The sequence below is a fragment of the Mus musculus genome, chromosome 9, assembly GCF_000001635.26.
Source record: "Mus musculus strain C57BL/6J chromosome 9, GRCm38.p6 C57BL/6J".
NCBI lineage: Eukaryota > Metazoa > Chordata > Mammalia > Rodentia > Muridae > Mus > Mus musculus.
The window spans coordinates 32,372,155-32,399,465 of NC_000075.6; the positions used below are offsets into that span (position 1 = coordinate 32,372,155).

General features: G+C 45.9%; 1 protein-coding gene and 1 long non-coding RNA gene across 5 annotated transcripts in view; one reads left to right on the forward strand and one right to left on the reverse strand.

Moving 5' to 3' along the window:
- The window catches only part of Gm31755, a 41,627-nt gene that overhangs the window by 2,028 nt on the left and 12,288 nt on the right, over window positions 1-27,311 (reverse strand). For 2 of the 3 annotated variants that reach the window (XR_379222.3, XR_379221.3), the window contains exons 1-2: window positions 3,018-3,248; window positions 2,748-2,911 (exon numbers count right to left, since the gene is read on the reverse strand). This is a non-coding gene — a long non-coding RNA (predicted gene, 31755). Of the gene's footprint in view, window positions 1-2,747; window positions 2,912-3,017; window positions 3,249-27,311 lie in introns of those variants that run through there. The other variant, XR_379223.4, reaches the window with a different exon arrangement.
- On the forward strand, window positions 264-27,043 carry Kcnj1 (potassium inwardly-rectifying channel, subfamily J, member 1). Of its 2 annotated transcripts, none has more exons than NM_019659.3 (2): window positions 264-459; window positions 24,167-27,043. In NM_019659.3, the coding sequence occupies exon 2, from the start codon at window positions 24,188-24,190 to the stop codon at window positions 25,304-25,306; it is 1,119 nt and encodes a 372-aa protein (NP_062633.1). In that variant the 5' UTR covers window positions 264-459; window positions 24,167-24,187; the 3' UTR covers window positions 25,307-27,043. The 2 variants fall into 2 exon arrangements, with proteins under 2 accessions (NP_062633.1, NP_001161826.1); NM_001168354.1 differs by lacking the exon at window positions 264-459 and adding an exon at window positions 21,831-22,028.

The following is a 27,311-nucleotide window of genomic DNA, read 5'->3' on the forward strand; positions in this document are numbered from 1 at the left end:
AGTGATGAAGAAGGACCATTGGAAGGTCAGGTTAGCCCAACCTCCTAGGACACTGAGTGATTCTGGACCTTGTATATTCACTTATGTGATATGGACACTATCACACAAGAAGGCCTTCCTCTGGTTCCAAGCCCTGGCTCTATAAACCAGTCTCTCTTAATTATCTTGGCAGCCTAACACCTTCGGTGTATCTCAATCATTTAAGGCCACGCCTACTCTTGTTGGATCCGGTTATAAAGTAAACCATGTTCTTTGAGAACTGCTGCATATAGATGAGTCAGGAGCCAGTCAAAGCTGACCCACAGACATAAAACCCAAGGTACTGGGCACCTTTAGCTGGGGCATCCAAACTCTCGAATCAAAGGTGCAAGGGACTTTCTCACATCAAGCACCTGACTGCTCTCTTGGGGACCAAGAAAATGAACGTTTGTCTCCACGTTTACCCCAGCAATCCATGAGGTAAGAGGACACACATCTCATTGCCCTTCTGTTGAAATACTAGTTAATTCTCATGCAAGCTTAGCCTCCTTTTTTCCCTACCTGTAACCGAGACAGATTTGTCCCTCCCCACCCGAGGGATAAGAGTGTGGTTTTAAATCACCTCTCGCCTGGGATCTGCTGGTTGCAGGTGGATTAGTAGAAGGATTACACATTCTGCCTACCCTCGGCCACTTCACAGCTCCGAGGCTGGAAGCCTGTGTGAGCTTGATTGCATCACTCCAGTGCAATGTCTTCTCTTGGCTGCAGGATGAGCATGGGGCTGCCTCTGAGCACCCTGAAAGCAGCATCTTGTTTAATAGTAGAACCTCCCTCAGACCTTCTCTGCCTTGAAAGGCAGAGGATAAAGGTGCTATTGAAGTCTAGTGTAGCCAAGGCAAGTTACAAGCTCTATGACATCTTGTCTCAGGCAAGTGCTCGGTTTCCCTACGTAACACTTGGTGGCCTTTTGTACCATTTCCACTGCAGGCATTTAGATCTGTCGTTATCTGTTCTGCTCCCTAAATATTGTTCTGACAAATGTTCTGGGTGGTAACGATGCCAACTGGTTCTCTACACTCTGACAGGCATGGGGCTCCTTCTCCAAATATCTGTCTCTAACAGATTCTGTTCATAGCTACCCAAAAGAAGGTGGCCGTCTATAATCAACATTTAGGCAAAGGGCAACTTACAACTCTTAGAACAGAACACAGTGAGTATGGAAGGAAGTGAAGGTAGGCAAGGGTTTTCCAGACACGTCAGTGCTAGAGAAGTGCCCAGTACCGAGGTGTTGGGGTTCCTCATTGGCCCTCTTCTCTGTTCTACTTGATATTTTATGTGAACGTGTTCCCACTGGTCAATCAACTGCTGCTTTTCAAGTCACAATGAGATAGGATTATCTGGGGAAATAGCAGTCGTTCCAAGTTTTTTTTTTTTTTTTCCCTCCCATTTTCTTTTCTCCGACACTCATTTCATGGAGATGGGTTTCCTTCTACACAAGGAAGTGATCAAGTCCTTTCAGGCTGAAGATTGAACTTGTAAAGAAGCAGAGAGCACAAATTGCTCATGACAGAGTCTTGGACTTCTGATGCTGTTGGTGGCTTTTGGTTTGCTTTGTCTGACTCTTAAAAGCAGTCACCGTGTGAGCTGCTCAGCACGGCCACACATGCCCTGCTCTGGAGAGATGAATCGGAGTCCCCCATGCATGTCCCTTGCCTTTGCTCCGCCAGGTGTTTCTGGTACTAGGTTACAAATCTATCTTGGGCCTTTTCTTGGCCTGGTGACTTCCCGCAGACCCAGCTGTGACTCACATGTTTTGCTTTTCTCTGCTTAAGGATTTCCATGGACAGATGGCTTCCCAAGCTCTCTTTCCAGAACTTTCTCTGGGATGACTTCTATGTCCCAGCACTTTGATCCTCCCGGAACCCACACTGGAGTTCTCTTTCTCTATAATCAAGCATGCTTTCGATGACACGTGTCTTTCCTTTGTTCTTACACTCATTAACATTATGCCTGCTGTCCTTTACATCTTCCTATGTGTTCCCACAAGTGTGCAATAAGCAAACTTAGAATGTTCTGGGAACCATGCTAGGTCCTGGGACAACACTGCGTGGCCAGATAAATGCATGTCATGGCAGTATTGGTGTGGTGGCCTGGCATTTCCAGTCTAGGCTCATTGTGTGGTGTGTGTGGCCTGGGGTTTCCACAGAGCCGGGCACTCGCGGAATCATGGCCGAGTGCGGGTGAAGCATGCTGTACTTTGTTAATAGAAGACTTCAAAAATAGCATTATCCTAAAAGCCTTAGGTAGATAGGATGGTACCTGATCGGGGCATGAGAAAGAATATTCCAGAATAGGAAAATATTGTTCACAAAGGCATGTAGGCATGATACATGCAGGGTGCATTAAGCCAGTGGTAGCAGGGTGGGGGTGAGAGTGGATGTGTAATATAAGACAAGAGAAGCCACGGGGTTTGTGGGACAGAAGGCCTCACAAGAGGTGATAGGTTAAGAGCTTAGTCTGTTTGTGGAAAGAAGACTGAGTGCAAGGTGGCCTGGGAAAGAGGCCCCTGAGGGGTTGAATCCTTGAGATCTAGCTGCTGACCGGCTCGAGCAGGGGACAGGGAAGAAGGAAAGCTGGAGACCTGGCAAGGATGAAACATCAGGCTTTGAATGGCAACGAGCATTTTCCTTCCACTTAATCTTCATACCTCCACCTGGGCTGCAGCTTCAGAGAGATGAAGTGAGAGACATGTTGGGCAGTGGACTCACCTTGCAGATAGGTGCCTCTTGTCTTATCCGCATCTCTGAAATGCGCAGTTGTCTGGGGAGAAGTTGTAGCCGGTCTCTTTTCTCCTGGGCGCTTCAGGCTGAAGTGAGGCATTGTGGTGGATGTAGAGTCAGTTTGGCTTCAGAGGACTAATCCCTCGGTGGCACTGTAGGACACAGCAGTGAGTTAATGCAACAGTCTGAGGTTGAGACAATGCCAGGACGCACAGCACAATTGCTGAATGATAGAGGCTCTTCTGTTACTAAACCTACCTACTCCAACCAAGTGAGTGTTCCAAGCACTTCTTCCTCCCAGGAATGATGCTGCTTAGGTCCCCTCAGCATCGTGGTCAAAGGAGGCTGAGGTAATATCTCTTGAGCTTTTCCTGCTTGGGGGCATGGAGCTTGATGGTGTTGGCACGGTCTGCTGTGTACGGAGACGAGGCTGTTAAGCCGACTCCCTCAGGTCCTCACTAACCTTCTAAGCCACACAGATCAACATTTGCGACCCATGATATCTTCAGAGTACCCTGTTTGGGAAGCACTGGGTCAAACCCTGGTATGTGCAGAGCTGGGATTCATATCTGAGTTCTATGGAACCCCAGTACCCCCATTCATCCCTTATCCTGTGCCCTTTCAGGTGGGGGTCACTGGCTTTGAAATGCTTGGTAAGGCTCCACAGTACAGTCAGGAAATCCAGAGATCTTGGCTCTAAGTGCTGGCCTACTTTAGACAGCAGCTGTGAAGCCAGATACTTCAGGACATTGTTCCTCAAACTAAACTGACCCTTAAGGTCCTGACAGAAACCCAAAGTGACTCTAGTTTAACTTTTGTAACATCTAAGACAAGACAAACCTAGCTAGGCCTTTAAGGAAGGAAGCTTGTACTTTCCTGCTTTTCTTCCACCCTCACATCTAGGCCTAGATCTGTCTTTTCAGATAAGATCATCCCCTCCTGATGGGTTGAGAAGAGGTAGCACAGACTGTGGGAAGTCAAGGGAGGATCCTACTAGTCTGTTCTGCCTCCCAGAACATGCATGATTCACGAACGCTAGCTCTGCTCTGAAAGGCCAAAGAATGGCTTTCTGGGTAATGGACAATGAGAGTGAAAAAGCAGGGTGTGGACCCTGGAAAAACAAAATGGAATATGAACAAGCAAAACCTTCAAAGGAAAAAAAAAAAGAATAGAGGAGACGAGCCGTGCGGAAGTCTTGGAAATGTCAACAGGAGTCGAAAGTTGACTTAGGTCATGGGAGTCCTGGCGTGGATTCCACTTTCCAGCCCAGAAGAGCCTGAGCTAGCTGTAATGTGCCGATGACAGAAGGAAATTAGAGGCAGTATCTGAGTCCTCCCACGGCCTTGTTAGGATCTTCCAGCATATGAGAAGGGGAGCAAGACTGATCTGCAGAATTCCAGAAGCTCTGTAAAGAGGTAGCATCAATGAGCAGGAGGGAGGGCTCAGTGATATGAGCATGTGCCACTTTTGTTAGAGATGCTAAGTTTGGTTCCCAGAATCCAACAGGATGACTCACAATTGCCTGTAACTCCAGTCCCAGGGGGATCTAGCCCCTGGGCTCCAGGGACACCTGGACTCATGTAGACAGACCTACACAAAGACACACATATACATGGACACAAGGAATTAAAAATAATAGACACCTTAGAAATAACAGCAAGAGCCCAGGAATGATGCGTGACAGGCAACCTCAGAAGTACTGACAAGCCCAAAACACGGAGCCTCACTCACTTGCTCCCCAAAACGCCTGTGAATGCTCTGGCTGCATCCTGTCACAAGCAGCTCAAAAACACTGCCTTAAATCTTTGAACCCAGGCTATCCATTGCACGGAAGAAGAGACGAAAGACCCACAGTATGGTAGTAACTTGCTCACAGGCCACAAGAAAAAGATTCTGAATTCTCCTCTGATTGCACTGACACCATGTTTTTGGCTCAGATTCAGAAATTGTGTTTATCGGTGTATATCAGTGTGCCGTCTGGTCCTCAAGGAGATGATTTAAATATGCACTGAACACCACTTGAAAGCAACAGGTTAGTATGGTTTTTTTTTTTTTTTTTTTTTTTTTTTTCAGAATTAGGGCAAGTAAAGTTCTCTCAGGTGACTGCCCCTAAGGGAAATCTCATGGTTCGTTGCCCTTGATTAAATTCTTGGGAGTTTTCTGGCTCTTTCCAGATCAGCCATTTGTCCTTGAAGAGTGAACTTGGCAAATGTGAATGACTGTTACTAGTGTCTCATGGAAAAAAATGTGCATAAAATTTGGACCCATGGAGTCCAGTCCAGTGATGAGATATTCAGAGAGATAAGAGGATCCAGCCTCAAGTTTATCTGCACAGTCAACCTTTTATTCTGATGTTATTGAGGGCTTGAGCTACCGGCAATTATGCATGGAGTAAAGAGTTTGAGTTGTGCTCAGAGGTAAGGTACAGGCAATGCCCTAAGATTATGCTAGAAGACCCCCAGGCAGCCATGCCCTGCTGGCCTGAGTAAGGTGTGAAGTCAGTTCTGCTCCGTGAAACTTTCTCTCTCATTGGAAACCCAGACAGGGTGTCAGGTATGAGGGCTGCCAATGTTAGGCAGCTAGCTAGCTACTCACAGACCTGGGAGACATTGAGGATGGACTCACCCCACACCCCTTGTTTCCCTGGTAAGACTAGAAATAGAAGCATCACAATTATCCCCTAAAGATTTAAGCTACTTAGTGGAGCTTGAAGGATTTGTTGAAGCCTATGGACAGAACTGACTGCTGATTCGAAGAGTGGACTCTGAGCTCTAACTTTATCTAGGGTTCAGGTGTGAAATTCCAACGGTTCCCTCGAAACATCACCTACTTTTGTTCCTTTCCTGTCAATCACCTAGAAAAGCCCACCCCACAGGAAGCTGCCCAACACACTCAATGGAGTATAAAGACTACTTTCTAATGTAAATCTGAGCAGTGGCCACTTCCACCATGGCTCACTCTCTTGGGGGTGCTTTACTTGGTTAAACTCTGGTTTTTTTCTGCCACCACCTGAAATAAAGTCTGTGTCCTACACACCACACTTGAGTGTCTTTTAAATTCATCTGATGGAATATAAGGACGGGGAGCCAAATGGTGCAGAATGAGGTCCTGTGGACATCTTTGGAGTTTTTGCCTGGTTACATTGGATTTTCCTTGTCTTTCTTTGGTGGCAAGGCCTGGACTCCCCTCTCTTGGGCAGAGGCCGTTCTTTCTGCCTACAGCTCCCCTCTGTGCATGCACTTCTGTACCTGGCTACAGGATCTTTTCTATTTCCCTAAGTTATGGCATTCCTTCGGTCATCAGTTCTTGCTCCAAATGTACCTTGTTTCCTGGTGTCTGCATGCTGATCTAACTCAGGTGTCTTTTTTTCAAAAAGGAGTGGCTAAGCTGTGCCCCTTCAGTGTTTTCTGGCTGTTTCTAACACCTGCTGACAAAGTCAGTGTTTTTTCTGTAACTTAATACCAGACCTTCATGGTGTGGACTTGTATGGTTTTGAAACATTTTTACTTAATATTACCTAACATATTTTAGTGTGTTCTAAAGGGAACTTAATGATTTTTCTATGATACACTGTGCCAAAATATAGGCCTCTCTCTGGGTTTTGTCTAGATCATTCCTGATATTTAGAGAAAGGAAATGAGAGCCGTGCCTATGAGAGGAGCTCATACCCTTTCTTTTCGAAGACACAAAGACAAAGCTTGGTCCTTGTTCGTCAGGATGACCAGAGGGTTCTTGTCTTGATGACTACAGGCTTCTCCGGATTTGGGGAGAGTGTGTTGCCTCAACTTCCATCAAGATTTTGGGCCTCATTTCGCCCAAAAATGACTCCTGAATCAGCTGTACATGTTATTGTAGATTGCCAGGCAGTGTGTGGATCCCAACTCAGGAGTGCAGACAAAGGCCTCACAGTTTGGTCTTTGGTTTTTCTTTGAGGCAAACTCCTCTTCACTTTCTATCCATTCAGATCAGTTGGATCCTTTATAATTAAAACAGAATTGATCCGCAACCTTAAGGTGGAAATTTTTTTTTTAAATGTGGTCCCACATGACTAAACCACATGCTTGATGGACTGAAAGCACAGAGCCAGAATAAGAGAACACTGATCCTCAAGTTGCCTTACAACAGGACTTTTCTGGTAAATGGCTAGCAACTGTTCTAAGCTACCTATTGTACCTGTTTTCATCATCTGTAGAAAAGGTCCCCACTTATGCCCTTAGTTGTAAAACTAACCCAGAAATCCTCACTGTCTTTTAATAAGATGGCCCCAGTCATTGACAATGCCCCCTCCTCAGATTATTCTCCTATTAAATCAAGATAACTGAACCCTTTGATAATCTTGCCACCTCCAGAAGTAAAAACCCGGTACACCACATCTAGACATATTTAGTGGTACTGTAGCCCATCCTGCCTGCACCTATCCCCTTCAAGAGCTGGTTGGGGAAACTGAGTGCTGTTGGATACAACAACCATTCTCTGTTCCAGATCTTCAATAGAACAGGACTTACCTATTTTTTCAAATGATCCTAAAATATAGAGTTTTTGACAAATCTCACAAAATTATGAGCTTTCTTAAAAATGATGCAAATATTATTATAAGAACTTTAATTGGTTTTGGAAAAAATAGTTTAAATGGGCACATGATGTCCAATAGACTCCAGATACCTGTTAGCACCCACAGCAGTTCCTGTGTATTCCCTAAGGTGAGAGTATAACACTACAAGAGATGTATAGGGAGAAGAGACACTACATTGTCTGTATACTCCCCCCCCCTTTTTATAATATGGAGGATGGTTGCTCTCTCTATGTATTCTTGGTTGGTCTGGACTTCTCTATATAGACCAGGTTGTCCTTGAACTCACTAAGATTCACCTGTCTCTGCCTCTCTAGTCCCTGATATCCCACTAAAGCAAATTCTGTATCCTAGAACTAGAATCTAGAGGTAGAACAAAGGAGACAGGATAATAATGATGGTGATGTGGTGGTGGTGATGATGATGATGGTGGTGGTGGTGGTGAACAGGATGATGTTGATGGTGGTGAGGAGGAGGAGAAGGAGGAGGAGAGAAAGAACAAGAGGCATACAGAATTACTTACAGCCTCATGGGTGTGACTTGAGATCTCCCACTGGCTCCTTTCCTGGGGGAAATGCACACAGGCAAATGCCATGCCCCATTACTGGCCTTCTCAGAGCCACTTCTAGTTAATGTGTATTCCTTAGTCCTTCTCACAATTTATCATCATAGTGTTTATTGGGGTCATTTTTATTATCTGTCCAGTTCTGTCTTCCTCCACAAACACCAGACCATGGATGCTCTCTCCCAGTTCTCAGCAGGGTTCCCTGCATATGACAGGCATCCAGTGAAAGCAGGGAAGGCACCAGAGCCTGGGAAAGGAAGACAGGAGATGTGAAGGACCAGTCTTCCTCAGGTTTCCCTGCCTCCCAGACTCTACTGTGGGTGTTAGAATTCACTTATCTTATTGGTCAAATACCGAAGGAACTTGTATTTGGACACTAGGTTGAGTTTTAAGATTCCATCCTCTGCCTCATAGGAGCTATTTAACCTCTCTGGGAGGCAGGGGGAGTGGCAGTGGTGGGGTGTGGGCAGTGGGGTAGGTGGGATGACTTGGAGCTTAACTACAGAGTAGTGTTAGGCATGATGCAAGGCCTAGGTTAGGTCCCCAGTGAGTGACCTAATCAGCAGCAGTCACCCACTAAACCTCAGATCCCTCCCGTGTTAAACAGAGTTGAGCATACATACATATATATTATGGTCATCACAGTGAGGCCTGAAGGAATGATTACTACTAAGCTCAGTTTCTTGTGCAACATAGGAAGTCACTCGCCAAGTGCCTTCTCCTTCCTCCTGCAGTGATGTCCTGCCAAGGAGGGATCAAGTCTCCAATGCCAATGCTACAGTGGGCCTTTAGTCATGTGTGAGAGGGCCACCTGCAGAGAATGTACTGCCAGCCTTCAGGTCTGTGTGAGGGAGCTAGGGAGGGAGACATTTAAGGGATACATTTAATTACTCACCCAATCATTACATCATGACCCAGATCATAGCTGTTGAGTACCATAGGCTAGTCCCCAGTTTCCTGACTCTGTGAATGCCATTCATTCACTTGTCCTTTGTAGTCTCTGGTGTCATCCTGTCTACCCAGGGATAATAGCTGTAACCACAGCTAACCATGCAGTGCTATGGGGCAGTTGCAATCCTTGAGCTTAGCATGGAGCGTGCCTTAGATAAATTAAGACCCGTAAATATCATTCTTCTGATCTGTCCCCAAATTACTCTGAGGCTAAACTAGATCCAAGAGAGGTTCATGGAACAGTCAGGATTTTCCAGCAGTTTAATGCATCCAGTTTCTTCTCATCTTCAAAGGACTCTAAAATACCTCTTTCCCATATTTTTACTCATTGTCAATTCAACACACCCTAGCTGTAGCCAGAAGAATATATCATGCTAGCAGATTAACTGTCAATAAAATATGGTGGAGTGTTTCTGGCTCACTTAGCTGCTATCTCCCTATGTTTCAGTATGTGCTTCTCCTTTGTATTCCTCGGCTAGTCAGGAGAGTTTTTTTCTTGGTTGTTCTGCTTGGTCCCACCTTGCTAAGGCTCCCTAGTGAAGCAGGAAAACCTCTAGAAATAGTGTGAGTGATTGACAGCTGTGCTCAGCTGCAACTAAATTCCTGGCTATCTGGTTCCTGAAGGGTCTGAGGCCCAAGTTGTGATCAGCATTAAGACTGAAGGAGTGCATACTGTCTACAAATGCCTGTTGAATGAGTAAGTCAATGGAAGTCAGTGGACTGGTGTGCCACGTGTGTGAAGGCTTGCGTGCTAGCACTACTTCGTACCCAACATCACCTATGGGGCTTCGGTAATCTCTCTAATTACCTTCATTCTAATTACCTTCATTTAATTATCTTCATTACCAAAGACCTGCTCATTTTTAGCATTTATGAACATATCAAGGATTTAAAAGTTTAAAAAAGTTTAAAAGAGAACAGAGCCAGTAGTATTCTATGTCAAAGCTTGGAGAGGCCAGAGAACATGAGGGTAGAATAGAGAGAGCAAGAATCTAAGAATCTAAGAGGATGGTGAGGCAAGTCTGTTACCGGGACGAGCCAGAGCAGTGAACACATCGGGACTTTAGTTCGATGCTGCTGGATGCCTGAGTGAGGAAATCATGGAACATTGGTGCAGGCTGAAGGGAGCAAGGGAGGGAGGGAGGAAGGGAGGAAGGGAGGGAGGGAGGGAGGGAGGGAGGGAGGGAGGGAGGGAGGGAGGGAGGGAGGGAGGGGATGCAAAACTGCTTGGCAATTCCCCTCCTCTCCCTTCCCTTAGTCCTAATAGGTTAGACGTGGGAAATGAGCCCTGGGAACCCCCAGATGGGCTGCCTGATCACACCTCAGAGGATGGCAGAGCTGGAGTTCAAGCCTGACTTGAACCTGGCCACCTGTTTTAAGGCCAGAGTCTGGAGGGAGTCTGTACTTGCTCAGCAGGTGGACTGGGTTAGTTTAGGGCTCAGATTGTCATAGCCTGTCTTTAAGTTTCTCCCCCAAAGCATCACACATTCGTGTATCCAGAGGACCTAGATTTGACCGGGTGTCATCATCCAGGTTATTGTGATTTGTGTCAATCCAGGTGACGATTCTTCTTGGTTTATTTGGTTTGGTTTTCTTATGACAGGGTCTTTCTATGTAGCCTCAAATATCCTGGAACTCATTCTGTAGACCCAGCTGCCCTAGAACTCACAGAGATCCATTTGCTTCTGACTCCTGAGTGCTGGAATTAAAGGCATGCGCCACCATGCCCTGCTCAAGGGTTCTCTTAAAAGGTTGCCTACTGAACACTGAGGTGTGTCCCCCACTCCCATGCATTACTACTCTTGATAATGACACTCTTCAGGAAGCATGCAAAAACATCAGCCCTGCTTATGTTCAAGGGGCCAACTTCTAGAAGGTCTGAGATCCTGTCATCGGCTGTCTAGCTCCCGAGTCTGCACTCCGTTCCATCCCTCTGTCAGATACTACCCTCTGCAGCAGCAAGAGCCTATCACCAGCCACAGTTTGGTTTCTCTCCTGGGGTTCTGTGGGGTGGAAGTGGGCAGCAGGGGAGGGGATGGAGTGGTGGAACTATGGAACTACACAGCATTCTGTTCTATTTTTTTAAATTTTCTATAAACTATTTTATTATTTGGTGTATATAGGTATTTTGCTTATGCGCATGTGTTCCTGAGACCAGAAGTGGTTTTAAGCTTCTATGTAGGTGCTGGAAATCAAACTCAGGTCCTCTGGAAGCATAGTCAGCCTTTTAATGCTGAACGGTCTCTCCAGTTGCAAGGACTGGTTCTAAATGGTTGTGTGGACTCTTGGGTTGTCTTTGAGTTGGTACTGACTAGGAATAAAAAATTAGTGATACTAACTCCAGAAAACAAGAGCTGCAGGCAAAGAATAAAAAGCTGGAAATCGTGGAAGTACTAAGTGGCGAAGAGCAGAAAGACAAAGAGAAAGAACCGGAGATGATGATGTGTGGGGTAGGGTGTGGCAAGCCTACATTCAGGGCAGTGAGCAGGCCAAATCCATGAGACCATCCTCCCATCCTCTATGGTCTGGTCAGGGCCTCATGAGGCTTGCCTGGTATGCTAGTGGGAGCTGAAGCCCCAGCTAACAGCCCTGGGTGTAGCAGTCTAGCACTTGGAGCTGAAATTCTAGATCATAATTCATCCAGTGTAGCCTGATGGAGACCTAGGACTCCACTTCTGCTGTACCTGATACTTCCTCCCCCCATGCCTGGGAGAACACAGACCAGAGAAGAATTGCCTCTACAGCCAGGGAGCATCTATCTGCATAGAAAGGACTGTGCCCAGAGCGAGGCTTTCTTCTTTCTGTACTCTGGGATCAAGTAACCATTTGGTGGTGGTGATGTCAGGGTCACCTGAGGTCCCATCAAGTATCTGAAGAAATGGAAGCTGGGTGAGGGTGGGAAGAAGTTTGCTGTACCCCCTACTAAGTGGCAAACACATAGTATTTGCTTTCAGCTTTAGCAGGATATAACTCCCGTTCTACAATCCCACTATCAGAAGTGTTCTTAAGGAGTTATTTTGAATAATACATTTACAAAGCTACTCAATGATCACCACAATCAATATAAAAACCTTTTTTTTTCTACCTTTAGAGAACTATTAGCAGTCATTTCAATATATGGGCAGCAACTTGCCTAATTTTCTTTCTGTGCAGTCTTGAGTATTGCAAACATGTCTGGAAAGAAGATTATAGAATATCTGGCCCCCTTAGAGTAGTGTAATACTGTCAAGATTCATCCGTGCTGTAGTATAGACATGCAGTGCACATATAGTAGACAGCTCTTCCTTCTTAGGACTGATTCTTAGGGCCCATTCTATAGGTGTGCCACATTGTATTACTGATAAGTGAAAAGACAGGTAGGGTTGCTTCACCGTTTAAGTTGTAATGAATAAAGCTGCTATAAACATCTGGGCCAAGTGTTTGTGTAGGATATGGCTATATTTCATTTATTCCTTGTCATAATAAAGCCAATTTGAGAAACAATTGCAGCCCAGTGAGGTTTGAGACCTAGGCCATTCTCATTCCCATTCATCCTGATCAGGATAGAAGGACGAATAGGAGGAAAGGCAGGGCAACTTCCTTCACCTTTTCCAGGTCACTACCTGGAGAGCGGGGAAAGGCATGGGTGAATTTGCGTCAGCTGCTGCCTGCTGGTCTCTCTGGAGCTGGGACTGCAGTGGGTTGTTTGCCAGCCTGGGTTTGTCCGAGAGTCCTGGGGAGATGTTCCCTGTGCTCGTCTTTCTCACTTCAATGACAGACACAGAGTAGGTGAAGAATGTATGAAAAGTTCTGTAGTCAGAAGGAATGGGGTGGGAAGGCTCTGCGACAGTGTTACCATCCTGAGAGGTCTTCCAATGTGGGTTCTGCCTGTAGCAAGGAGGAGGTCATTCCAGTTACCCAAAAGAAGAGCCCCAAAGATATGAACTGGGCATGCACGGAGAACAGCTTGGTGGTACACAACTACACAGGTCACAGAGACTACCAGCTCCACTTCCTTCTAGCCCCAGGGCTTTCCCAGAAAGCGCCTTGATGTGGAAGGGTAGATGTCGTGCCTCCCCATTAATGTAACTCTGATGGCTTGGCAGAGCTCAAGCCCAAATGGGTAATCATTGACCTCTGAAAGCTCCCTGGGGCACAGCAATAGAAGCTACAGGAAGACTGGTCCTCAGCTATTCCATGGGCTACCTCAAGCTGTGTCCTTCTCTTTACCCTTCAGGAAGCTCCATGAAGTGCACCCTTGACAGGGCTCTCAGGAGCCCGGAGTGAAAGGCAGTGCAGACAATGGTGTCCCTGGGTCTGTGCCTTCCATTCCTTCTATTCCTTCAGGAGTGGCAGGACTCGGTAAGGTAGGCTTAGGTTCCATTGCTTCCTAGCCCCAGGGCTGTTGCAGCTCTGTCTGACCATATGGTATGTCTGAATGTCCTCATTCAGCTCAAGAAGGAGACCTGCTCAGTGGTTGTACAGCACCCAGTGTTCAAGCAAAGAAATGACTACGTTTAGATTCAAAACCTCAAACCTACTTGTCACATTCTGCTCTGGGGATTCGATGGGACAGGGACAGGTAAATAGAAAACATCAGCTAGAATATGGGACCAGAAAGGTCCCCCCCCCAAACACAAAAGGCCTCCAACTTCATATGTGCATCAAGTTGAGCTGAGCCAGTCATTGTCCATGGATGCAGGACATGGATATGGGTTTCCCTCTTCATCCTCTCCAGGCCTTAGTGGATGGTTACCCTTCTCAGATACGTCAAGGCTTGCAGTTCTATATGTTTTCTTTAAAGCAATGCATAGTTCTTGTTGCAGACAGTGTTTGGGGCTCTCGCCCACATGGAATTCATTTATTTCTGGGCTGAAAGGACTGAGTTGATGTAATAGAACCCAAACCACAAAGAACCAGAAGGGTCAGACTAATAACAGGGTTTGTGCGCACGTAATAAATACACGTTTTCACAAACATTTAAATTCTTTCATGAAATTGCCATGCCATTTGAGGTGGGTGGCTTGACATGTGAAATTTAAGAGTAGTGTCATTACAGATGTGTCCAGTTTCCAGAATAACAGCCTCCACCCAGGCGCACACAACTATGGGATGCATGAGTGCTTGGTGATTATTTGGCTTGTAAAAAAATTGTTCTTCACTTTATAACATAATCCACTCTAGGATTCCTTTAAACATCTAATACCCTCCTGGGTGTGTAATAGGACTTCTCCACAGTCTCTGCCCCTATACTGCCTGCTGAGAATGTACACTGGTTTCGGTGTAAGGTTATATACTCAGACACCTCCGTTGTAGGGGGTTCTCTGCTTAATAGGAAGAGGAATCAAGAGACCAGCAGACCAGAAAAAGCCTCAGGATAATTGTGTTAATTTAATTTTAAATCCTAAATTTATTAGGAACCAGAATTTGCTGTTAGGACAGATACTCTCGGGAAGACCTGGACTGAGACCAAGTCTGAGAATTTGAGTTAATTTCATGAGAGGCAGAGTGAGTTCTTCTGGATGTAGAAGGAGGGGTCTGGCCCGGCCCATCTACTTAGGATCGTACCCAGGATTCTGTAGAGAACTGTCCCATGTCTCTAGACAGTGATTTTGTGTGCTGGGCATTCCTAGGTGTCTTCTTCACTGGATGCTTGTCCTCTAACCAAACACAGAGGCAGGTAGGTCTGATGGGGACACAAGGTTCGTCCCTACCGGACTCTGAGAAGCATCACTCCTCTTCAGATAAAGGCAAGTAACTTGAGTGATCTTTGGACACCCAGGTCACCAGGGAGCTGAACAAGGTTATGTCTCAGAAGAACTTCAGGCAGACTCTGTGACACACTCACCTGCCCACCCAAGTTCCGCAGAGACTAAGGGTTACCTCTCCAGAGCCCACGATCTGACATTGCTACCTTGTATTTTTTGAGGATCAAGCTTTGCGAGTCCTCTGTAATTTCCTGGAGCTACTTATTTCCATGGAAGATGATCCTGGCTATGCTTCCTGCTCTGCCAAGCTGGGGTAATTGGGCGTTAAGGACAACACAGAGGACAGATGTGGGGTTAATGCCCTCAAACAACCGGCGCAGAGTAAATGTATGCCAAAGTGACTGCTCAACACATGAAAAGGGTACAGTCACATATCATAGGGGAAAGGCATGGTCAAGCTGACATTTCAGGGTTGCCAGGAGTGACAGTGAAGTTGAGGCCAAGAAGTCAGGTGTGTGTGAGGGGATGATGGAGGTAGAGCATCCATCAGTTATCCCCAGCAGAGGAGAGAGCCCGTGAGAAAGATTTTAAGAGGGCATTTGTTTGACTTCCATTGTAGGAGCACAACAGGGATGGATTGCCACCTGTGTGTGTCTGCTTTTGTGCCACCAAGTCTCATTCTCGTGCCTAGGCATGACTTAGCACTGACTCCACAGCCAAGGCAGTGTCCTCTGCTACATTGGCCAGTACAGTGGGCTCAGCTCGGTGTCACCAGCAGGTTCACCCATCCGTTGAGGTGGAGTGTGTGTAGGGAGTCCCCAGCCTTCTACCTTAGCTGTCACCATCAGAGTGAACTCCTGCCTGATGGAGGTACAGAAACCCTGTAGGTATCTATTGGCATCTACAAATGGAGGACACCATTCCTCCAGCTGCAGGCCTTGGCCTGTTCCTGTCATGCAACCTGTAGAAGGAAGCAGAGATTTTGATGGCATAAAGTCTTCATCTGCATCCACAGCTACCTCCTACTTCCACTGGCACTCCGACCATTTCTGAGCTGTCTAGGACATTAAGTAGGACATTGAGCTTGTGGTACCAGAGACACTCCAACCCAAACCACTGTGCCCTGTGCCTTCCCCACAGGACCCCCAACCCCAAATCCTCCTATTCTCTTCTTGGTGCTGCTGTATAGACTCTTTCTTGACAGAAACCCTTTCTCTCTGTGCTTGTCAGATGTTCCCTCTTGACCTCTTACTAGCTCTCACCATTTGAGTGATTTCTCACACAAAGCAAAGTGACTTGAGCCAAGCTGCCATTTCTACCCAGAGCGTGCAGGTATTGAAAGCATGTTTGTCTTCTCTTGCTAATCACAGCTGTTCTGAGTGTGCTATGGGGCTTAAAAACAAAGATTCTTCTAATCTTTAAGCTTGTTTTTCTGCTTTGTGACCTTGTGCAAGCTGCTTAACTTCCCTGGACCTCAGTTCTCAGGATCGCAGAACTATTATGAAATCTAAATGTAAGGATACAGGTAAGGGACTTTTGCATTTGGTCTTGGCTTTGGATGTCCCTAAGTCCCTATGCCCAAGATGTCCCTATCAGAGAAGCACTACTTATGTTGTACTCCAGGGGGCACTGTACACACAACATGCAGCAGTGCCTCCTGCAGGACAGAGAGGCACCCTGAGGCCTTTTATTACCACCCTTCTCACACTCTCACTTTTCAAGGGTAGGGTGCTTTCTCTTCATCCATTTTGGGGCCCAAGTCTCCATTTTTTTAGCTTTCTTCCCTGCCAACTCAGGCTCAGCCTACTCACAGGTAATAAAGCCAAGTTTTCTCTTGGTAAAGCACTGTGCTCATGGCCTTAAAAGTGAAGATTGTGTAGAGCATTGGTGGAGATCTCCTTTAATTCCAGCAGAGGCAGATGGATCTCTGAGTTCAAGAGCAGCTTGGTCTACAGAAGTGAGTTCCAGGACAACCAGGATTCTATGGAGAAATCCTGTCTTGAAAAAAACAAGAAGAAAAGAAGAAAGGAAGGAAGGAAGGAAGGACGGGAGGGAGGGAGGGAGGGACGGAGGAAGGGAGGGAGGGAGAGAGGAAGGGAGGGAAGAGAAGATGGAGGAAGAGGAGAAAGGAGAAAGATGAGAAAAAGGAGGAGGAGGAAGAGGGAGAAGGAGGAGAAGGAGGAGAAAGAAGAGGAGGAGGAAGATTGCTTAGAGAAGTCTTGGGAGCTTCACTGTGTGCTTTTGAGTTTCCATCCCCCTCAGAGTTCTATTCTATGCTGCTGTCTTCATAGACCCTGGGTGATTGCTACTTATAAACAAAACAAAACAATAAAAACCCCTCTGGATAAAGCAGGCACTGTGTCCTTCTTTGCATAGTTGTGGCATGCCACCATTTCCAAAGGATCCTAAGAAACAGTTATGAGGTGCACTAGAAAATCTGCTGGGAAGCCAGCCACACAGGAGAACTTCCCAGCATCCAGAGCGATGCCTTCTAATCCCACAGCAAACATGTGCTTCCACTAAAGCCTGGTAATACCTCACCTCACAGACATCTTCCCTGCGTGCAGCTCTGTCTGCTCCCAGCCTGGCTTATCAAAAGGAGTGATAGCACTCCTGTGTCTCTCACTGAGAGCCAAAGCAGAGGTCTTTCTCTGCTTGTGAGAGCTGCGATTCTCTCAGGATACACAATGACCCCCCCCCTCCAAACCAGTTATGTAGACAGCATCATAAATCTGAACCTGCAGACTTTACATCATCGCCATGGCCTTTGGTGTAGCATTTGGTAGCTTTTTTGATTATTCACGTCTTCATCGCAAAGCAAACCAATGCAGAGTAGCGCTTGCACATGTGACTTCTGCCAGCAAGCAGCCAGGAGTGTCCGTTTTCACCATTTGTAGCTCATGTATCTCCACCCTGAAACCTTCGGGTGACTGGGTTACATGCCTGGCTTTTTAATATGGGCCCTAAGGATTTGAACTCAAGTCCTTTATCCTTACATAGCAAGCACCCCTACCCCTCAGACCTATGGTGAGCAGAGTGCTTGTGTCAATGATATTTGCGACACTGTTTGTCCATCAAAACCTGATTGTGGGTACCATGCAAGAGGCCGCCTATTCAGAGAACAAGTGTACACAGCAGTGGTGCTGGTTACATTCTAGTTAGCTTCTGTGGCTGAGAAGATCAGCATTGTGCCCAGGTACCAGACCTCAGATCAACCCTGGTAAGGGTTGTTCCCTCCCTCTAGCCCATTCTCTCTTCTCTGGTAAGAGGCTTCTGCCTTTATTATTGATCAATCTCTCCTGAAATAATCTTTGCCTCTCCTAAACTTTCCCTTCCTATCAGAAAGTGGGCTCTGAAGCCAGCACCAGTCACACACACACACACACACACACACACACACACACACACACACACACGTGGTTGGAACCTTTTTTTTCTGCCCCTTTCCCCAGCCTTTTTTCCTTTGGTGTAGTTACTGTTTGACCATGTGGTAGTCCATGGCGGTGAGAGCCAGTGCTATTTGACTAAGCTGGTGTACTGTTTTAGTTTGTGAACCATGAATATCCATTGCCACTGTTTGCTGCATGCACTAGGGACATTGAGTATTCTACTGTAGGGCATTTGGAAGGATAACATTAGAGCCAGCTCACAGATGAGGAAACTAAGGCTTTGAAAAGCAGAGTGACTTTCTTGGCTCACCTGAATGGTCCTGCCAGAGTTCAAGTCCATGCCTGTGGACACAAGCTGGAACACTTCTGCTTTGCCAAATTGCATCTAATCATTGCCTGCTCTGGAAACAATCTTGTCTCAGGTCTCCTATCTTCTTATGTTTTGCTTCCCTTGCAAAATGCACCAACTCATACAGATAATGGGCTGCAAAGAGATGGCTCCGAGACACATGCAGAGCACTGTGTGCCTGTCAAGGCACTGATGACACCAGACCAGATGGCTCTTTCTAGCTTGTTCCCAAACTCCCTTAAGAAGGAGAGAGGGACCCAGGAAGGACTATGCTGCGTTTACACATGCTGAATAGGCTACTCTGGTTTCCTGGGGGAGACATCATGAAGCACACTTAGCCCTCAACAGTGTCATATTTCCCCATGCACTACCCAGTTTAGCCTGGCAAAGGCATGGAGCTCAGATGCCCTGTTACATACCTAGGATGTAAGGATGGGAAGGACTAAATCCAACTAACCTTTCTAAATGAACTAGAGCAGCGGTTTGTAACCTGTGGGTCTTGACTGCTTTGGAGAGTTGCTTATCATATCCTGTATATCAGATATTCACAATAGGATTACGATTCATAGTAGTAGCAAAATTATAATTATGAAGTGGCAATGAAATAATTTTATGGTTGGGGGTCACGGCACATGAGGAACTATATTAAAGGTGTGCAACACTAGGAAGGTTGGGAACCACTGAACTAGATGCTCAATTTAGACAAGGACATCAGAGGTAAGTTCTAACACGCCTAACCACAGGTCTGCAACTCTGTGGCCTTGGGACAGTCTAGAGGCTGCACAGGAAACCAGAGAATTGGAGGTTCCACAGGCCCTGTAGGTTTGCAGATCCGTCTGGGGGACTGTTTTCAGACATTTTCAGCTGATTTTCACAGAAAAGAGGAAGTCCTCTACAGAGGCTCATGTGTGTGTGCGTGCGTGTGTGTGTGTGTGTGTGTTTTCTGTTTAGCAAAGGTGGGCTCAAGAGGTGAAGCTTGAGACACATTAGTGCATGACAATTACCTAGTGACTCTGGGTGCAGCTGCCAAGTCGTTCCTTCTTTGTTCCAATCATGGCACTTCATAGGTGGTCAATAAGCAGAGCATGTGCTCAAGTCTTTTGATTAAGACACAAGAGAGGATGCACTAGATGCTCGGGGATATATTACTGCAGAAGATCCGAGGACATTTGCTGATTATCAATTGATTCTCGGACTGAGACCAGACAGAATAATTTCATAGACACTTGAAGTTCCTCTGCATCAGAGTTACCAGGGGACTAGAGAAAAGCATTTGCTATCTGCGTCTGGGCCACCCTAGCTCACGTTTCCTACTCTTACCGTGAAAACATAACTCCCAGAGATATCCTCACGCTTGTGTAGGAGCTGTGGAAAATTTTTAGTTAGAAGGCACTGTTCAAACTCATGAGTAATACAGACATTGAGCTTCCTTGCTTTCTGCCACTGAGCAGCCAGAGCTGGGAAAGAGGGGGAGTGATACCTGCAGTAGGCAACCTCAGCTCCAAGCGTGCTTGGGTGGGTGCCTCAGAACAGCCTCTGCACGTAGGTTCTTATTAGCAGGGATCGTAGGCTTGAGAAGAGCCAGTTTGCCGGAGTGGAGGCTGCGTGCAAATGAAGAGTGTGGTTTTTTTTTTACAGCATCAAGGAGATTCTGAAGGAAGACACATTTGCCTTCAAGGCCGTTTATACCGTGGTGTTCAGGGCTGATTTAGAAGTATGAACTGTCCCTGGAGCTCTCATAGGAGGGGTGTCCTTCTCAGACGAGCTTATCCTGTGGGTCTCTAGCAAAGGCAGAAACGGCTCCCCGGCACTGAGTTTGGCTCCTGCCTGACTTTCTAGCCCTAGGCTCTACCAAGCTCCTTTGGGACTCTAGTACTTATTCCGCTGGATCTTTCTGCTCCCATGAGCTTGTTTTTCCCCTTTGTTACTCCTGCCTGGGCCACACATACGATTAAATGCAGGCTAGTGATTGCAGTACACAGGAATGCCCCTCCTAGGATGGCTTTCCTGCAGGAGGAGCTGATGGCAGTATGGGTAACCGCCAGCTCTCAACGTTTACACACACATCTATCTATTGACTTATCACAACTCATTTGTGGATTCTTGCTACCTGTTGGCTCTGACACATCTTTAGGGTCTGCTTTCTGTGTTACTTTTCTGTTCTCAATAGGACAAAAGTTTCAATTGTCCCTGGAGGGTACAGTGACAGTTCTCTTTGTCTGTTCACTTATGGTCTCATCTGTTCATCTCCCCTAGCCTAGCTGGGAGCAGTAGGCTGTCAAGGATGGTGTCCGTGTGGTCAGGCAAGGATGGTGTCTGTGTGGTCGCTTCTGTGATGTCTAGCGCAGTGGCTGATATACACAGTAGTGTCAACACATCATCATGGATGAATGAGAGATGAACATGTTACTATACATATATAGAAAGGCATATGCAATTGGCTGAAGCATATCCTCAGTGGTCAGATGCATAGCTAATGAGAAATCGTGTAGGGAAGTCGTTTTTGGGGGTTACACAGCCACAGTGGGTTCCAACATACTCAACTCGCTTCCCCATTTGACTATGAGCCCCTTGAGTAGAGGAAGAGTTGTGTTTATCTTTCAAATCCTAAGAAAGAAGCAGACAGCCAATGATGCAGGGCCAAGTCTTGTTTTCTGCAAATGTCCTATTTACAGGATAAGGAGGCTAGGGAGTAATGAACACACCACAATAATATAATACACTTGTTTTGCCAGCCACCAAGGATACCTGGGTAAATATTAGCTAATGTGAAGCCCTTTGCTTGCTATTAAGATTTACTGATTTCAATAGAAAGGAACCTAAACGCTGGGGCACATTACATAACCTAAGACACCAATGATAGTCTCTAGTTGCCCAGTGGCTCATAAATGCACATCGGCTCTGTCTGTGGTTACATTAAATGGCCCAGTCAAGCGAAGTGGGATCTGCATAATAGCAGATCTACACTGTGACTGATGGGTTTGGTTAGTGGATGGATTTACCTGTTTCACTGGCCTATCTTAGTTCTGCTCACTCGTTCAACAAACAAATCAACATCATAGGCTAATCCCATATGTGTAAAGCTCACCCCCCAGTAAAATCCAGTTTTTCCAGATTAAGCTTCACAATAATATCTCACAGTTCTTATATAACAGTGGCTGTTGTATAGGGAGATTAATGTGGTATCTCGTTTCTTCCTGGTGTGATCTTATTCTTGTCTTGCAAACATGTCCCCATCTCTGACTCTCTATCCACCTGTATCTCTGTGATCACTTGGAAAGGTTAGTATTCAGTATGGGTCAGAAAATTGACTGGGAGATTGATGATAACTAGTTGTTTCTAAGCCAAAAGTTATTTGGCATGACTTAGGAGAACAGGAAGTGAGCTATAGAGCGTGGCAAAGAAAAGGGGGGCCATGCTGGCATCCAATCCATGTCTGCTGCCCAGGACCTCAGCTGGTGGTTTGTCATGTCTTAGCATGACGGTATTCAAGCCATGTGAGGTGTGAAAAAATATATATATATGCCTAACTGCAGACTTGGTCTGAGAACAACCACTTGTGTTGGTTTAAACCACACAACTCCACTCTTGAGTTAACCATTGAAAGCTAATGCAAGCAAGCATCATTGTGAGGCTTAAGATTCATTAAGGTGGGCCTCAAAGAAGTCGGCCTTTGCACAGACAAAACTGAACAGCACCACTCACTTGCTTTGCCCAGCATGGATGCTTCAGATCGGAGGTGTATGTGCAGAGTGCTGGTAAGTGCAGACCATCTAGGGAAGGCACTGTGGGCCCCTGCCTGCTCCTGCTTTGCCATTTGCAAGGCCAGGAAGTGAATGTTTTATTTTGCTAACACAGTAATGGAGAACCCAAACTTCCTGAGGACATGCCTTCGCTTTACAGAAACACCCTTCACCTTCAAAGTGAAGCAAACTTTAGCAGGGCGGAGGAGGGTGGAGGGTGGAGGGCGGGAAACGCTCGGAAATTAATGTTTCAGAAGTCATCTTGAGTTGTAATGTGTGATGAAGAGTGTGTGGCTTCCATGGAGAATGCTGGCCTTAGAATTGGTAATGGTGAAAGACAACCAATGAGGAGCTTCCTTATGCCTGGCCAGGAGTATCTGTCACCATCGAATATGTGTCAGGCTGCTCCTTGGTGCATATGCAGTGGACGGAAGTAGCTGGGGAAGAAGTCTTTGGCCTCTGTGCCCCACTTGGGGCTATCCTCTAGTCTGACTCTTAGGCACTTGAGATCAGAGCGGAATGGACAGAGCTCTCTTGGGCTTGTTTGGCTCTCTTGTGCAGGGCTTGTTTGGCTCTCTTGATAACTCTTGTTCTTATATTTAGAGCCTGGCCTTCACAGTTTAACACACTGCCATGGCTGTGGTTTCTTCTCCCAGCTTCCACTTCGTGCGGCCACTGTGTATGTTTACCTGGGTGAAGGCCAGGAATAAGGTGCTGAGGGCTATCACTTTTGTTTAAAATGTGTCACTAAGCTGGTTTCGCTTCCTACTTCTTATGAGCAAACACATTTCTGAAGGGGGATTTTGAGGTCTATTTTTAAAAATATCTTTGCATTTAATGAAAAAATACCACAAAGACAGTGTTAACCACAATGGACACACCTTGATTTTTTAGGGGTTGGGTGAGGCAGAGGAAGAGGTATTCTAGGCTTAAGACCCTTGAGTTTCACTGTTGTTAGTTGTTTAGGGGAAAGCCCCAACACCGTTTTGCTGGAAATCTCTCTCTCTCTCTCTCTCTCTCTCTCTCTCTCTCTCTCTCACACACACACACACACACACACACACACACACCCACCTGTGCTGTCTTTGATAAGAAACTGGTGATCTTGTTCTGGAGGGCTACATTCTGTTACCATGTGCTATCCCATCACACTGATGGAGAGAGCGGCAAGCACCCAGTCTGAACTCGGAGGTGGGATCGAGGAACTAGATTAAACATGGTCCCGCCTCCATAGAACATCAGTTGAAGTCAACGTGCATCGGCTTGATAGTATGGAATATCGATGACCACCCTCATTCTATGTCTGTTAGGAATCTTGGCAGACCATGGTGAATGAGTAGAAGCAGGTATGTAGAGTCCTCAGACAGAGCCTCTGAGATCACCTGGTAGGCTGTGAGCTCTGCTGAAGACAATCAAGAGGGATTTAACCAGTCCTGTCTTCAAGTGTTCTAGAGATGCACACTTTTAGGACAGGGTATTTGAGAAATGAACCAAAGAATGACTAGAATTGGTCCAGAATGAAGGTAGTGAGTTGGTGTGCCACTTCCAGCCGTGGGTTGGGTCTATGTCTTTGGAGAAGTCACTAAAACTTGTTGAGTCTTAGTGTCTTCATTTACAAAAGAAGACCTGAACTGAATCGGAATACCCCTTGATAGCAGCAAACAAGACAATTTAGTGGATATATTGATACACTGATATAATGATGAGTTTTCTTATTCAGTTACTTATTCTTATATACCACAAAAATATGAAAAGTCCTCCAGGTTTACAATATTACAAAAATTATTGTATAGCAGCAGGTTAGATTTTAACACAGACATGATTTGCACAATAATATCCAATAAATAAAAGCACAGGTTATAATGGGTCACTCCACTTTTAAGGTCCTGTGGGACAGACTGCAGTCAGGAAATTCTTGAACATATTGTCTGTTAGTAACTTTCCACTTGGTGTCTTTCCCATTTTCTATGTGACATAGAGGCTATGTATGGTTTATTCTGGCATCCAGAACAAATGACTTGGTTTGTGTAAATGATTAACAAGCCTGATAATTTAGAATTTTTCTTTTCAGAGGTATTTGGTTCTGTACATGACTCACTTACTTTACCACGGTGACAACTATAATCTTACCAACCTCTCTAATGTGTTTTCAGATCAGGGCACTGACAGAAAGGATGTTCAAACATCTTCGAAGATGGTTTGTCACTCACATATTTGGGCGTTCTCGGCAACGAGCAAGGTTGGTCTCCAAAGATGGAAGGTGTAACATCGAGTTTGGCAATGTAGATGCACAGTCGAGGTTTATATTCTTTGTGGATATCTGGACAACTGTACTTGACCTGAAATGGAGGTACAAAATGACCGTGTTCATCACAGCCTTCTTGGGGAGTTGGTTTCTCTTTGGTCTCCTGTGGTATGTCGTAGCCTATGTTCATAAGGATCTCCCAGAGTTCTACCCACCTGACAACCGTACTCCTTGTGTGGAGAACATTAATGGCATGACATCAGCCTTTCTGTTTTCTCTAGAGACCCAAGTGACCATAGGTTACGGATTCAGGTTTGTGACAGAACAGTGTGCCACTGCCATTTTTCTGCTTATCTTCCAGTCTATTCTTGGAGTGATCATCAATTCTTTCATGTGTGGTGCCATATTAGCCAAGATCTCTAGACCCAAAAAACGTGCAAAGACCATTACATTCAGCAAGAATGCGGTGATCAGCAAACGTGGGGGGAAGCTCTGTCTCCTCATCCGAGTAGCAAATCTTAGGAAAAGCCTTCTGATTGGCAGTCACATATATGGTAAGCTTCTGAAGACTACCATCACACCTGAAGGAGAGACCATTATTTTGGATCAGACCAATATAAACTTTGTAGTTGATGCTGGCAATGAAAATTTGTTCTTCATTTCCCCACTGACAATCTACCACATTATTGACCACAACAGCCCTTTCTTCCACATGGCGGCAGAAACTCTTTCCCAACAGGACTTCGAGTTGGTTGTCTTTTTAGATGGCACAGTAGAATCCACCAGTGCAACCTGCCAAGTCCGCACATCATACATCCCAGAAGAGGTGCTTTGGGGTTACCGTTTTGTTCCCATCGTATCCAAGACCAAGGAAGGGAAATACCGAGTGGATTTCCATAACTTTGGTAAGACGGTGGAAGTGGAGACCCCTCATTGTGCCATGTGCCTCTATAATGAGAAAGATGCCAGGGCCAGGATGAAGAGAGGCTATGACAACCCTAACTTTGTCTTGTCAGAAGTTGATGAAACAGACGACACCCAAATGTAGCAGTGGCTTTTCTACCTACAAAGAGTCTCTCAAGGACCTAAGTGCTGGCTGTGTTCAGAAGCATCCTGCAGTTGGGGGACTGAAAGCAGGATGAGAACCCAAGAAGTCTACCAGCAGAGTCACCCCCTCAGCCCCATGGCTATGATTCTAGAAGACTCGTAGCTCTAAAGTCTGCAGCAGTAAGCATACGGTGGAAGCATGTGAATGAACCTGGCGTGTGGAAGCCAAAAGGAGCTCACTTGGATCTTCACTCTGACTGTGTAAGCTCGTACAGTGTTGATGGAAACAAAGTCATCCATTGACATGTACTGGAGAAAAGTTAGGAGCTTTAGAAAACTTCAGGAGCTAGCCATATTTCCTGTTTGATTCTATGGATGAGAAAGATATCACATTTTATCTTAAAGTAGACTTTTATCAACGGAAAATCTGTCTTCTGAGTTGGGAAGTGAGCCAACCAGTCACTGACAATAAGAGCCTGTCATACACAGAATCACTAAAGGCTCTAACTTCTTAAGCTCTGCTGTTTGAAGCCTTTGTCTGAGTCTGGGTCCATGTTTCAGAAGGGGTAAGGTGGGCATCCAGTGACTGCACCTTTCTCAACCCAAGGTACAGAAGAACAGAAAGCCTCAACCAATTTCATAACTAACTCAGACGCTGCAGCCCATATAGGAATGGACCTGAATGATTTCCGGTGGTGCAATCAATGGAGGCCAAGCCCATTCCTTAGACTAAATGAACATTCTCTTGCAAAGGAGAGTGTTTGAGCTAAAAGTGTTGGTGAAGAGGCTGAAGAGATGACATTCTTTGTAAGTTCATGCTGCGCACGCATGAAGACCTGGGTCTGAACCTCCAACAATCACATACAAAGCTTGACTTAGTAGGATGCTCCCCCTCCCCAATCCTAGTACTGGGGAGGTAGGGATAGGAGGATGTCTCAAGTTTTCTGGACAGCTGAATGGGTGAGGTACCAGTTCAGGGAGAGACTACAAAAATAAGGTGAAGGGGCTGGCGGGAAGACTCTGGTTAAAAGCACCGTGGCTGATCTTCCAGAGAACCTAGGTTTGGTTCCTGGCACAGTACTTCATAACTATCTATAACTCCAGTTTCAGGGCATCTGATGCTCTTTTCTGGCCCCTATGAGCACCAGGTGCACATGCGAGCAAAACACTATACACATACGATTAAAAAGATAAGGTAGAGAATGACTGAAGAAGAAATCTTACGTCAACTTCTGATCTACACACACACACACACACACACACACACACACACACAGAGCATAGTGATGTTTGTTTCAGTATTCAGTGGGTAGGTTATAGGGCCACAGGTCTGGTAAAAGAGGTTTTATTCCTTCCTCTCTCAAGATGGTGCTGAGGACTGGGAAAGCAGTCAGCCTGGAGTGTGTATGATGCTAACACCGAATGGTTCTTGTGTTTCTCTGCCTAGTGGTTGAACTGCAATTCTAGGTATGAAGGAGAAAGGAACGAGATACAGCACCACAGTCAGGATGCTGCTGCTTTCTTGTCTCTAAAGGCCATCCCTACATCTTCCAAAGGGAACAAGTTAGCAGGAGAATTTACTTCGGAGGAAGGTTCTAATGTCTTGTTTGTTCATTTCCACATCTGCATCATTCTGATTTCACCTTGGGGGAAAAAAAGTAGAATTCAAAGCTGTTCAAAAATCAAAATATCATTTTAGTATGTGATTAATAAATTTCTGAAACTGTATGAGCAAAAAGTGTCACTTATGCATTAACTCTGACCAGGTGACTGAGGAAAATATTCTTGCCAAGGTAGACTTTCTCCTGAAGGGGGCAGGACAGGTGGGAAGGAGGCAGACTGCATGTGTTTGTTGTCTAGACTTCCTAGGAGGAAGTGAGCTAGGCTGCAGACAAGTCTCTTCTGGTGCAGCTACAGCAGTCCCTCCAGCCTGAGTCTTGGCACAGAGGAAGACAGCTGCAAACCCTTGGATAGCTTTGCTTTTCGATTTTAGGGCCTGAGTTTGT

Excerpts from the sequence above, each read along its gene's own strand:
- Kcnj1 (NM_001168354.1), top strand. The coding sequence starts at position 21,990 with ATGGATGCTTCAGATCGGAGGTGTATGTGCAGAGTGCTG. Across the intron at positions 22,029-24,166 it reads GGTGTATGTGCAGAGTGCTG|ATCAGGGCACTGACAGAAAG; the intron begins GTAAGTGCAGAC and ends ATGTGTTTTCAG.